The following is an 11,729-nucleotide window of genomic DNA, read 5'->3' as shown; positions in this document are numbered from 1 at the left end:
GCAGCCCATGAGGCTTTTCTGACAGTGTCTGATTTAAAAATGGCTGATTTCTCAACTTTGTTATGATCATTGAGACCCCACGAGGTGAGATCTTGCATGGAGCCCCAGTCTGAGGGAGATTGACAGTTTAGCTTCTTCCATTTTCTAATGATTGCTCCAACAAGTGGACCTTTTTTCACCAAGCTGCTTGGCAATTTCCCTGTAGCCCTTTCAAATAAATAGTTAAAAAAAATCATATATTGTGAACAAATGGCGATCCAGCCCCATGTTTCCAGCTCTTCTTAGGAGGGAAAGAGACCCATCATGAATGCCCGGGGGTGATTAAAGCTTTGCTCTTTAATTACATCAATGCAACCACCTGTAAGATTATTACAGACCAGTAGGTTGAGATTCAATGTGCATTTACATCAAATGCAAATAGCCAACCGTCCACTGGCCTACTACATTTTACCTTACTCCTATGCTAGTACAAATAACACATTGCTTTTCAATTGTGAATAGCATCTATAATTAGACAATTTGTATTTTGCAAACTAGTTGTTATTTGTACCTTTGATAGCATTTACCTTCAACACTTTTGCTTTATCTTTAGTAGGTGTGTCGCCTGCATGAGGGACTTAAATAAGAGATAAAGAAAACAACAAATGTTAGTGAATATGTGTTGATTGATTAATGATTAAAACCAAATTATAGTGTTTCTTAGAGTATATAATATATTTCCTCCAAATATTTATCATGCACTATGTTTAGAGTGCCAATGATTTAATACGATGCAATAAAGGTCAACAATAAAGGTATGTAAAACGCAGAATGTTTGGTGAAATTATTTTCTGGTGAACAGCGCCATCAGCTGGTTTCAAGACAATCCTACATGTGAAGTGCTCGGTGCTGCTTCCGCCATTTCAAACGCAACATCCGGTTGTGCAGCAGCCATTTTGTCTGTTCAGGCAAGTCCACCCCACACGGTCAAGAACTGACGTTCCCCCTTGGAAAATATTTCAGAAATATCACAGCCGACACTTTTCCATGTTATATACGGAAGTGGAAACGGGCTGAAAAAATACCTTATTGAATTCTACGCTCGAGAATACCTCTCGAAGGCTGATGTGTCTTGTTTTTTTTGAGTGAGCGTCATTAATCGGGGTTATGTCGAGCGAGGAGAGTTATCTAGCCATCCAGCGCTACTTGACTGATGAACGGGAGCCTTACGCACCGGGCACGCACGGCAACACCAAGAGAAAGATCCGAAAAGCAGCTACTTGTTACATAGTGCGCAATGGGATTCTTTATTACCAGAGGCGACAGAAAGGTCTGGATGAATTCACGGAGCTGGAAGTGGTGCTGCAGGCCGAGAGGCGGAAGGAACTCATCACTGAGGCGCACATCACGTCCGGAGGGGAACACCTCAACCAGCAGCAGACATGGGAGATCATCTCCCAGAAATACTGGTGGAGAGGTACACTAATCACAACTTTAATGACCGCAAAGCTTTCCAACTCTGTGATGCTGTGTGACAGCTGGTATCGCTTAAATGTTTCTTGTTAGTCTGTCACAGCAGGTGACAGGAAAGGACGCTACAGCTGGATACAGTGGATAAGTGTCAATAATAAACATCATAGAAAAGATTATATTTTATGACGTGTTTACTGGCGCGAGGGATGGACAAACTCACTCATTACATCAAACAGCCATAGCAGGCTAAACCACAATGATCAAACAATCCAAACAGTTCCCGATAAACAAAATCATCTCCCACCATATATATATATATATATATATATTATTCTTATTTTCTTTATTTTTTACTTTTGTCACTTTTTTATGTTGTAGTTGTTAACAGAGTTGTATACATTTGTACATATTTCCTTGTTTAAGCTGCAGTTTCACTCAGATGTACTTCATAATAGGGAAGGACAAATTGCAACTTCTGTTTAATGCCAACTTTAAGAATCCTTGTATGTTTAGATATTAATAAGACTTTAACAAGATTAATAAGATCTTTGAGACAAATTCTGTTATTATATGTAGCCTAAACCTAGTCTTCTTATCACAGGTGTACTGAAGCAAGTGAAGGATTGCATAAAAGAGTGCAGTCACTGCCAAAGCAAGCAGGAGAAGGGGAGAGGCAATGCTGAAGATGCCACGAAACAAGCTGTCCGACAAGTTAGACGAAAGACCTCTGTCTATGCCAGCGAGGAAGAGGATGATGAGGCAAATGATGATTTGGATGAGGAACAGTCCAATTCAGCTGATAAACACGAACTGGTGTTTGTAAGTACAGAATGCCATTTGTGTCACTGAATATATCTATACAATTATTTATAAATATATTTGTAGATAAGTTGATGGATATATTCTTTCATGCATGGTTATAGGTGGATAGTAAGGGAGTTGTCAAGCAGTTCTTACCAAAGCATGGGCAGACGATGCTGGACAGGTTGAACCAGCAGCGACTGAGAAATGAGTTTTGTGATATCACCCTGATCATTGAGGGTGAGGAGCATCGGGCACATAAAGCTGTACTGGCCTCCTGCAGTGATTATTTCTACGAGCTCTTTGTGGAAAAGGGTGCTGTGACCAGTCATGAAGCTGTCGTTGACCTCTCTGGTGAGAAGAATGCAGGATGCTGTTGATTGAAATGATGAAACATAGGGGTGGCACGGTTCACAAAACCCACGGTTCGGTTTGTATCACGGTTTTAGGGTCACGGTTTTCGGTTCTGTACGGTTCTTGTTATTTTTTCTTTTAATCTTTAACACTCCAGAAATGTACTTCAGCATGTGATATATAGCTTAATTATCCACACTTTAGGATACAGTATTAATATATATATATATATTATATTCATGCAATCATGCACAAACTGAATTTGACTCTTTAACTTTAAGCACATTTTTGGACTATCTCAGAGGAAAGCTAGGTGAGATTTAGATACAGCAAGAGAGAAGAAATTGACATGCTTTTTGTTTATTTGGCAAAAAAAAGGAGAATGTGTATCACTATCTCTACAAGAACTTGTGCATTTTTATCACATAAATCTTATTTACACAAAGAAATTAACTTTCATGTATCAACTGCTAACTTTTGTAGCTCTTACCAAAATTCTATCTTTTAAAAGAAAAAGAGAGGAACTCTTAAAACACTGTCTTTTAAATGTCAATATACATGAAACCTCATTGCCTATAGATAATTTAGCTATAGCAAAGGCCATAAACATAAAGTGAAATTTAAGTTCAACCTCAACACAAAAACAGTACTATCAACAATGCTTCTATTCCCAAAATGTGAGGGTACTTTTTTCAACTTAAAATTAAAGTGCAGGGTTTGGAAACGTATGACTGAAGCTCTTATCTATACATAAAGTGCCACTGTAGTTAAATTAAAATATCATAACATGAAATCCAAAATGTTCCCACACACTGGACTTATACCATAGACTTATACGACGCTGGCGCATCCTCCAACTCCCTCATCTCTCCCACTTGCCATTTCTCCGCGTGCCGTGACCTGCAGCGCTCCATACTCCACTTTTACTGGCTTGTTTACTAACTTGAACCGGCGCTGCACAGAGCGATCGGTAATGACATCAAATACCGCGAAAGTGATGAATGCATACGGAGCCGACTCACGCTAGATTGATGTTATTCACCGGTCGCTCTGTGCAGCGCCGGTCCACGTCGAACAAGTTTATGTCGCGCGAAAAGAAAACACACGTCACATACGGGCACGAGGTTACATTGCGCATGCGTCGAACCGTGAGACGCACACACGCTCCGAACCGAGACAAGCGAACCGAACGGTTCGGGTGTTTTTTCATGTACCGTGCCACCCCTAAAAACATGAACAATTTATTGAGGTTTCATTTTATTCTCTGTCCCAAACCCTAGTGGGCTATTTTCACAGTCCTGTCTCCATAGACAGCATCCAAACCAAAATGTAACCTTAAAAGTAGTTTTGATTTATTTTTTTAAAAATACTTCCCTTGATCTGAGTGGTACAAGACTTGGCTACTTTTCCTAAGTTTTCCCCCTGAACACACAATTTTTTTGACTCAATTCTACAATGTTAAGTGGGTGAAAAAAAAATCCTCAATCTTGTATTTGGGTCAAAAATGGGCACCCATAGAAATGAATGGGAAAAAACTGTAATTTAGAGCATTCTAAAATAAGCCAAAATAAGACATCAGGTGACAGCAAAGTCACTTCATCTTTAGCTCTAAATACGTATTGGAATGATATTTTAATGTAGTTAAAAATTAAAAAAAAAAACTTAAAGTAAATACATTCAAAAATACTCCCAAAATAAAAAAACACCATAAATTCTTGCAAATTCTTTTTAGTAATTAACAATAAATGCAAATAATAATAATATATATATATATATATATATATCATATATCGCCTGTCATAGCAAATAAATTATTTTACAGAACTGTTAAACAAATACAGCTAGAAATCAGCAAATACTCATTCATATCATTTAAATAAGTTATTTTAATATCTAATAATATAAAAAAGTTTTTAATTCCATAAACCTCACAGATAATAACAAATCCTCTGTTGAATCCAGATCAAATACCAAATCCTTTGTATTATTTATTCCTTGTTTTAACCATTTTTTTATTTGTGAAAAATACTGTAATGATGGTTATATAAATAATAAGTTGCTGTCTAAAGTATAAATCTTTTTTTTTTTGTATTAATTGATCTTCAATTTATTTTCTAAATTTAGAAAATTATGTAAAATGAAATGCATTTGATTGAAGCACGTGTGTAATTTACTATCCTTAAATTAAATTATATGATATTATATATTTCGGCTTTATATCATCCATCACCCACCTTGCTCTCTAAGATAATACTCTCTAAGATAAGATATATTTAGAATCAAAAAAATATATTTCAGTCAAGCGCTAATGTCTAAACTGTTGCCTAGATAGGCAGCTTCCTACTAGTTTGTAACTTGAAGAACATTGTTTTTGTTTGTGCTTCGGCTCTGTGTGACTGCGGATGAATATCACCTTTTACAATGAACTCTGCGAATGGCAATTTATCTGTTTAATAAATAACTTACTTGCCTGTTGAGAAATAAAAACGTAATCTCGGCATCGCATTTACTCAAAACATCGTATTTCAAAACACATGCATGCAATTTTCCTTAACAACCATGTCAAGTTGGTTAACTATAAACACTTATTATAGTCAATCAGGATAAGACAAAAACATGTTTTGGAAGAAGGATTGATGATGTATTGACTGAATATATATGCATATTTTATTTATTCAAATCGTAATGGTTTCTTTTGTGTTGTTTTACCTACCAGGCTTCAGCAAGGCCAGTTTTCTTCCCTTAATGGATTTTGCCTACACCTCCAATCTGACCTTTAACTTTTGTGTGATGGCAGAGGTAGCCACACTGGCACGGCACTTACTGATGGCTGAAGTGCTTCAGATCTGTGAATCTGTGCATAAGAAAGTAGAAGAACAGAAGCTGATGGTCTATCAGAGAGGAGACATCCACACTGTGGTGGCCAGCCCGCCTGCGCCCCCTCAGCCAGTCACACCCACCGCTTCCGAAACTTATGTGGTAACTATGCAGAGTGATGACACACCTGAAGCAGGACAGTCTCTAGCTGTACTTGCAAGTGAAATCGGGACAGCTGAATCGCTGGCTTTGCTTGCTGGCGCGACCATCGATGGCGAAACAATGACTGTAGTTACTCATAGTGGACAGGCTGGCTCAGCTGAGTCTCTCGCCATGGTGGCTCACAGCGGCCAGACAGAGGAAGGTGAGACCATGACTTTGGTCACTCACTCCGGGCAAGCGGGTTCAGGTGAGTCCCTGGCTGTAGTACAGGCTTGTTGGTCTGTAGAGGAGCCACTGGTTGGTGACACTCCTGTTGCAGAGTGTATTCAAACGGGAGCCTATCTAATTAGTGTGGATCCTGGCAAATTGGAGGCTTCTGATATTGTGCATCTAGCAGCGGCAGCGCCACCTGCTGTGCAGGATGAGCCCCAAGCTACTGAGCCCACATGCCAACCTGAGCCGGCCGCAGCAGCACCACAGCCAGCCCCTGCTCCGGTCAGGAGGAGGCCAGGAAGACCCCCTAAAGTGAAGCAGCCGGAACCACCACCACCTCTTCCTTCAGAGGAGGAGCCCATAGAGATGGAGGGGGTTGAGGATGGATCCGGTGCAGATGAAGAGAGAAAAGAAGAGGAATGCAAAGATCCCAACAAGAGATACCTCAGAAAACGATCCGTGAAAGAAGGAGGGTACATTCGTCTTCATATGGGGCTTGAGACCGAGGAGGAAGAGAGAAGCACCTCACCCCCTGCAAAGGTAGGCACTCCCATTCACTCCACATAATTCATCTGTAAATGTGACGATGGCCTTGTCCCAGATGATGCCCTTTTGAACATGGCACATTTGTAAGGCCCACCCACCACAGGGTCGCCCATCTGGCTCAAAAGTGTGCCTACTATGTGGCCTTGATGCACCCTTGTGTGAAGCATGTATTGGTTTCTTGATATCATGTTCATAGAAGTAAAATGTTAGTACTTTTTACACATTACATTTACACCACAAATGTAAACCTTACTTAAAAATGGTATAAATATTTTTCAAAATCCCATAAAATCAGCATGAATACATTAAAAATGGAAGAGTACAGCCAAAATGTTGGCACATGCATTTTAAACTAGATTTTAAAAAAATCATGCACACTATTATTTGTCATTGACAGCCAATATGCTGTAATTGTTCAATGAGCCAACGATTGGATACAAAATAAAATTCACCCTGATTGTCTTATTAAAATCGTACTGTATCCCCAGACACCTCAGAGACTTGCCAGGAGAGGTCGACCGGTTCAGTCTGTGAAGAAAAATCCTGATGAGATTTCAGAGTCAAACACAGAGGCTGCTCCTGATGGCGTAGCACCTTTAGCAGAGGAACTGGAGCCTGTTGTCGACCAGCCAGAGACTCTGGAGGAGGAGGGCACACTGCCGGGAGACCCAGGAGATGTTGTGGAAGGTGAACATGCGTGTAATGAGTGTGGCATGGTGTTCCAGAGGCGGTACGCCCTCATCATGCACGCTCTGAAACATGAGAAGGCTCGCAGCTTCAAGTGCAGTGTATGTATCCTTGGGCTAAATAAAAAGGAATTCTTGCCTGATCTTTATGCATTTTGGTTATTTTTCCTTACCTTTCTTTTGTCCTCGCAGATTTGTAATAAGGAGTTCCAGTACGCAGCCTCACTCCGTGCACATTTGGCCCGTCACAAGCATCAGAAGAGTCAGAGAGTCAGCATGACACGGGCCATTGCCACAGAAGATTCTCAGGGGTCCGAAGAACAGGCGAAGTACCGCACCAAACGGGAGTTTGTGTGCGATATCTGTGGCAAGACTCTGCCCAAATTGTACTCCCTCCGCATTCACATGCTGAACCATACAGGGGTGAGGCCGCACACCTGTAAGGTTTGTGGGAAAAGCTTTGCCACCAAGCACAGCCTGAAGATGCACAGGGCGCTGCACGACTCCCTCAAGAGATTTCAGTGCACTGTGTGTGAAAAGTCTTTTGTCACCAAAAGAAGCCTAGAGGAGCATACAAGCATTCACACAGGTACACACACATTTTGCTTGTGCCAGGCCAAGACGAATCCTTAAATATGCAGGCATTTAAACTGGTATTATGTGATTAGTATTAACTATAGGAGTTATGATGAAGCATTTGCATTATAAAATTATTTTCTGATGTAATAATTGATAACCGCCTGTGTTACAGAAATAGCGTTTAAAGAATAATGTTTTACTAGGAAAAAAGTTGGTAATTTGGACTAATGTCTGGTGGTAAAATATGGTCTAGCCACACAAGTACAGATATCAAATCCAAAGCTCAAGTTGCTTTAGAAAATTCTGCTATATATATATATATAGAGAGAGAGAGAGAGAGAGAGAGAGAGAGAGAGAAAATTCTGCTATTTATTTATTTGCTATATACATTGCATGCTATATAAATGCTGTCCATTTACCATATATATATATATATATATATAATAAATGTTCTTATAGTAAGATATATATTTTTTACATATTTTTTTTTTTGTAAAAGTCTACTAAATCTAGATTCCAGCATAAACACTTTCATTTGGTCCAATTACTGGTCTGTGTGGTTTTGATAGTATGAATCGAATTAGTGGATTCAGTAGTCAACATTTGAAGTATATAAAAAAAAGTAATCAAAGTTGTCCTAAGATAATGTATAACTTTGATAAAAGGTTTTGATCCACTTCTTTTTTTGACTATTGTAAATTCTCTAAGCAAATATTTACTGTTTTAGTATTAATGTTGTCATTAACATTATGATAGTGCTAAATGAACAGTCCATAATAGCAGTTTGTTTGACAGGTGAATCAAAGTACTTATGCACAACCTGTGGAGCATCTTTTCACCGTGCATCCGGACTGAGCAAACACCTCAAGAAACATCAACCCAAACCTGATGTCCGCTCATTCCACTGTACTCAGTGAGTGCCTTTTCCCTCGATGCATGCACACAACTGCTTTCTGTGAACCCCTGATTAAACTTTTATTCACGTATCTTCCCACATAATGGTTTGACACCTTTTGTTCTTTCATTATAGCTGTGATAAGAGTTTCTTTGAAGCGAAAGACCTGCAGCAGCACATGAATAAGCACTTAGGCCTAAAGCCCTTCCAGTGTCAGGTCTGTGGGAAATGTTACAGCTGGAAGAAAGACTGGTACTCGCACGTCAAATCGCACACTGTTGCAGAGCCCTTCAGGTGAGGGTTTTTTGTGCTTTTTGAAGAAACGTATTTAAAAAATTGCTCAACAAATATCTCTGATCTAGTTTCTACACTGCAAAAAGGGCCTGTTATAGTAATTATATTAATCTATTATATGATATCTGTACTCTGTGGCTCAAGCACTTGTTAGAAGTAGACGGTGAACTATATTGTGTGTTTTGACCTTTTGGCAGGTGTAATGTGTGTGGGAAGGAGTTCTTTGAGAAGGCGCTTTTCAGACGGCATGTCAAGAAAGCCACTCATGGAAAGAAGGGCAGAGTGAAGCAGAACTTGGAGAGAGAGTGTGAACACTGTGGGAGGAAGTTCACACAGCTCAGAGAGTACCGCCGCCACATGAATAATCACCAGGGTTAGTGGAGACTCGTACATAAAAACACCTAGAGTGATAATAAATCATTTATATGCAGATTCAGGAACTGTTTCACCCAAAACAGAAATGTAGTTTCACCACAATAACTCTGGCAACAGTATGACTTTATCGATAGCTGCGATTACATGGACCCTAATAATCTCATTGTGATCAGATTATTAGCACAGTCGGAATAAAATAGTCACATGTAAGTCGGAATGAATTACCCAAATCCGAATAAAATTTCATTCGGACTGTGAGAGGGGTTTAAATCTTTTCTAATCTGATTGAGAGGACATGCATCTGATTTAAAACTGAAACGTAGAGACGTATGATGGGAGGAACGAGCTCTTGTAGTTGTGTCATAAATGACTGTCGTGTCATTCTAAAATTCTCCTTCCACTCGTTGTCTGTGAAGTGGATCAGGACAGCATCTCACCAGTTCTTGTTTCAGACTCTCATCCACAGAAGCCTTGTTTTGGGTGCGGGAAGGGGCGTGGCATAATGAAGCATGACTTCATTGGTTTTCTTAGTTCCCCACCACAAATATAACATTCATTTCTCCACTATTTGTAATACTAATATGTCACGCTGTGACATACACACATACATACTTATATATCCGTGTGTGTGTGCATGCATAGCTACTTCAGGAAGATAAAAAAGGATTCTTCTTTTATAACAAATTTATTTTTGTCAAAAAACAAAAACAAGCCTATAGTCCCAGACTTTGAAATTGAAAGCAACTTGCGCTAACGTATCTTAAAATCAGTGCCATTTTTGTGTCTCAAGATGCACACCAATGTTTTCTTCAAAAGCACTAAAAGCCACTAAAATGTCCTAAGTAAATAATCTAAGCGTTATCTGTGAAACCTGTAGCCTATACCATTAAGCCGGTTTAGGTGAACTCAAGATTCTACTCCTGATTGAATTGGTATAGTTTTGTCAACTTGAAATGAATCCTGTAACCCTTTAATCCGGTTTGTTCAACTACCATCATGGTATAGGCTCAGTTTTGAAAAGATTTCTCTAATCTGCACATCTGCAATGTGGCTGTAGGTGGTGCTGCATGTCAGTCTTGTTGATATGTTCAGCCTAAAAGACATCCTACACATTTTCATGCTTGTATTTGGTTTTACAGGCAACTGCATATAAATAGCTGAGTAAAACAGATGTCATGCTGGTCTTTTTTTTTTTTTTTCAGGAGTGAAGCCCTTTGAGTGTCTGACCTGTGGCGTCGCATGGGCTGATGCTCGTTCACTGAAGCGGCACGTTCGCACTCACACAGGCGAGCGCCCTTACGTGTGCCCGTTGTGCCAGGAGGCCCACATAGACGCCAGAACACTACGGAAGCACATAACCAAGTTCCACGGAGATCAGTTGCCCGGCAAGATCATGCTGGAGAAGGACACTCTGCAGTTCCACAACCAGGGCACGCAGGTGGAGCACGCCGTCAGCATCCTCAGCTCTGAGCTGCCCCCTGAACTCCAGCCTCCACAGCCTCCTGCCACAGAGGAGATAGAGACCGTGCTCATCACTGAGGAAACCGTGGAGGCCGTGCAGGCTGTGAGTGACGGCTCCGTGGCCACGTTGTCCGATCAGAGTATAATGCAGGTGGTGAACTACGTCCTGGCACAGCAAGCTACAGTCAAGGTGGAAGATGCACCAGAGATCATCCAGACCATGGAAGTGGAGGTGGCCCATGTGGCAGAGGTGGAATGAGACACAATTTCTCAGATCTGTCGACTGCATCATAGTGACTTGGCAGTAAAAGGAATATGAATAAGGGCAGGCTTATTCTTTTGTGTTGTCAAATGCACCTTGTGTGATGATGTAAAAAGTGCTCATTTATTTTTGATGTAAAATGTAAATTAAAATAAGCTTAAAAGACTCTCGAGTTTGCTGACATCCCCCTTCTTACAGGTGTCTGTCTGTGTATGTGTGAGTGTGAGAGTCAGTGCATGCTGTGTATGTGTGAATATGCTTGATTTACATGATATGTAAGCTTCTGTATACACTTGTACATAAACAGAATAATTTGCATTGTAATAGTTATTATCAAGCATACAACAAGCAGATAGATCCCAGAATAAATGTTTGACTTTTTTTGGAACTAGGTTACGTTTTTCTTATTATTAAGGCTTTGTTTTTCTTTCTCTTTGATAATTTGTACATAATATATATATATATAAGCTCTAACAGTCTTAGCAAAAGGGCCATAGGTTCTGTCTGTGGTAATGCGGTGCCTCTCGGTCTCAGCCGAGTACTGTGTATATAGCAGCAGAAATGACAACCAAATAAAAAAACTCTGTCTACAGGGATTCACCATGTGCTCTATTTCTTTTCTCTTTTCTCTTTTTTTTTCATTTTTTCTCTGTCATGGAAGTGAAAATGAAAATGTGTAAAGTCCGTATGCACCACGAGTATGAGCATCCCAAGATTGGTGAGATCTGCCCTTGTAAAAATGTACTATTATTAGAATTGTTAGAATATGTGTGGATGCTTCATATTGAGATTAAATCTATTGGTATTTTAGTTCAAGTTTCTAAATGTGTTC

At 39.8% G+C, this 11,729-nt stretch overlaps 1 protein-coding gene across 1 annotated transcript; it reads left to right on the top strand.

The window, feature by feature from the left end:
* Positions 1 to 945: 945 nt before the first annotated feature.
* On the top strand, positions 946 to 11,493 carry zbtb11 (zinc finger and BTB domain containing 11). The gene is made up of 10 exons (XM_039691631.2): positions 946 to 1,456; positions 2,054 to 2,271; positions 2,376 to 2,607; positions 5,324 to 6,339; positions 6,834 to 7,133; positions 7,224 to 7,620; positions 8,406 to 8,523; positions 8,641 to 8,799; positions 8,997 to 9,172; positions 10,377 to 11,493. Exons 1-10 carry the CDS (start codon positions 1,147 to 1,149, stop codon positions 10,892 to 10,894), a joined length of 3,444 nt encoding a protein of 1,147 aa, XP_039547565.2. The 5' UTR covers positions 946 to 1,146; the 3' UTR covers positions 10,895 to 11,493.
* Positions 11,494 to 11,729: the final 236 nt, after the last annotated feature.

This window comes from Pimephales promelas, chromosome 8, assembly GCF_988280905.1.
Source record: "Pimephales promelas chromosome 8, fPimPro1.hap1.1, whole genome shotgun sequence".
Classification (NCBI taxonomy): domain Eukaryota; kingdom Metazoa; phylum Chordata; class Actinopteri; order Cypriniformes; family Leuciscidae; genus Pimephales; species Pimephales promelas.
This window is presented reverse-complemented; position numbering and strand designations above follow the sequence as displayed.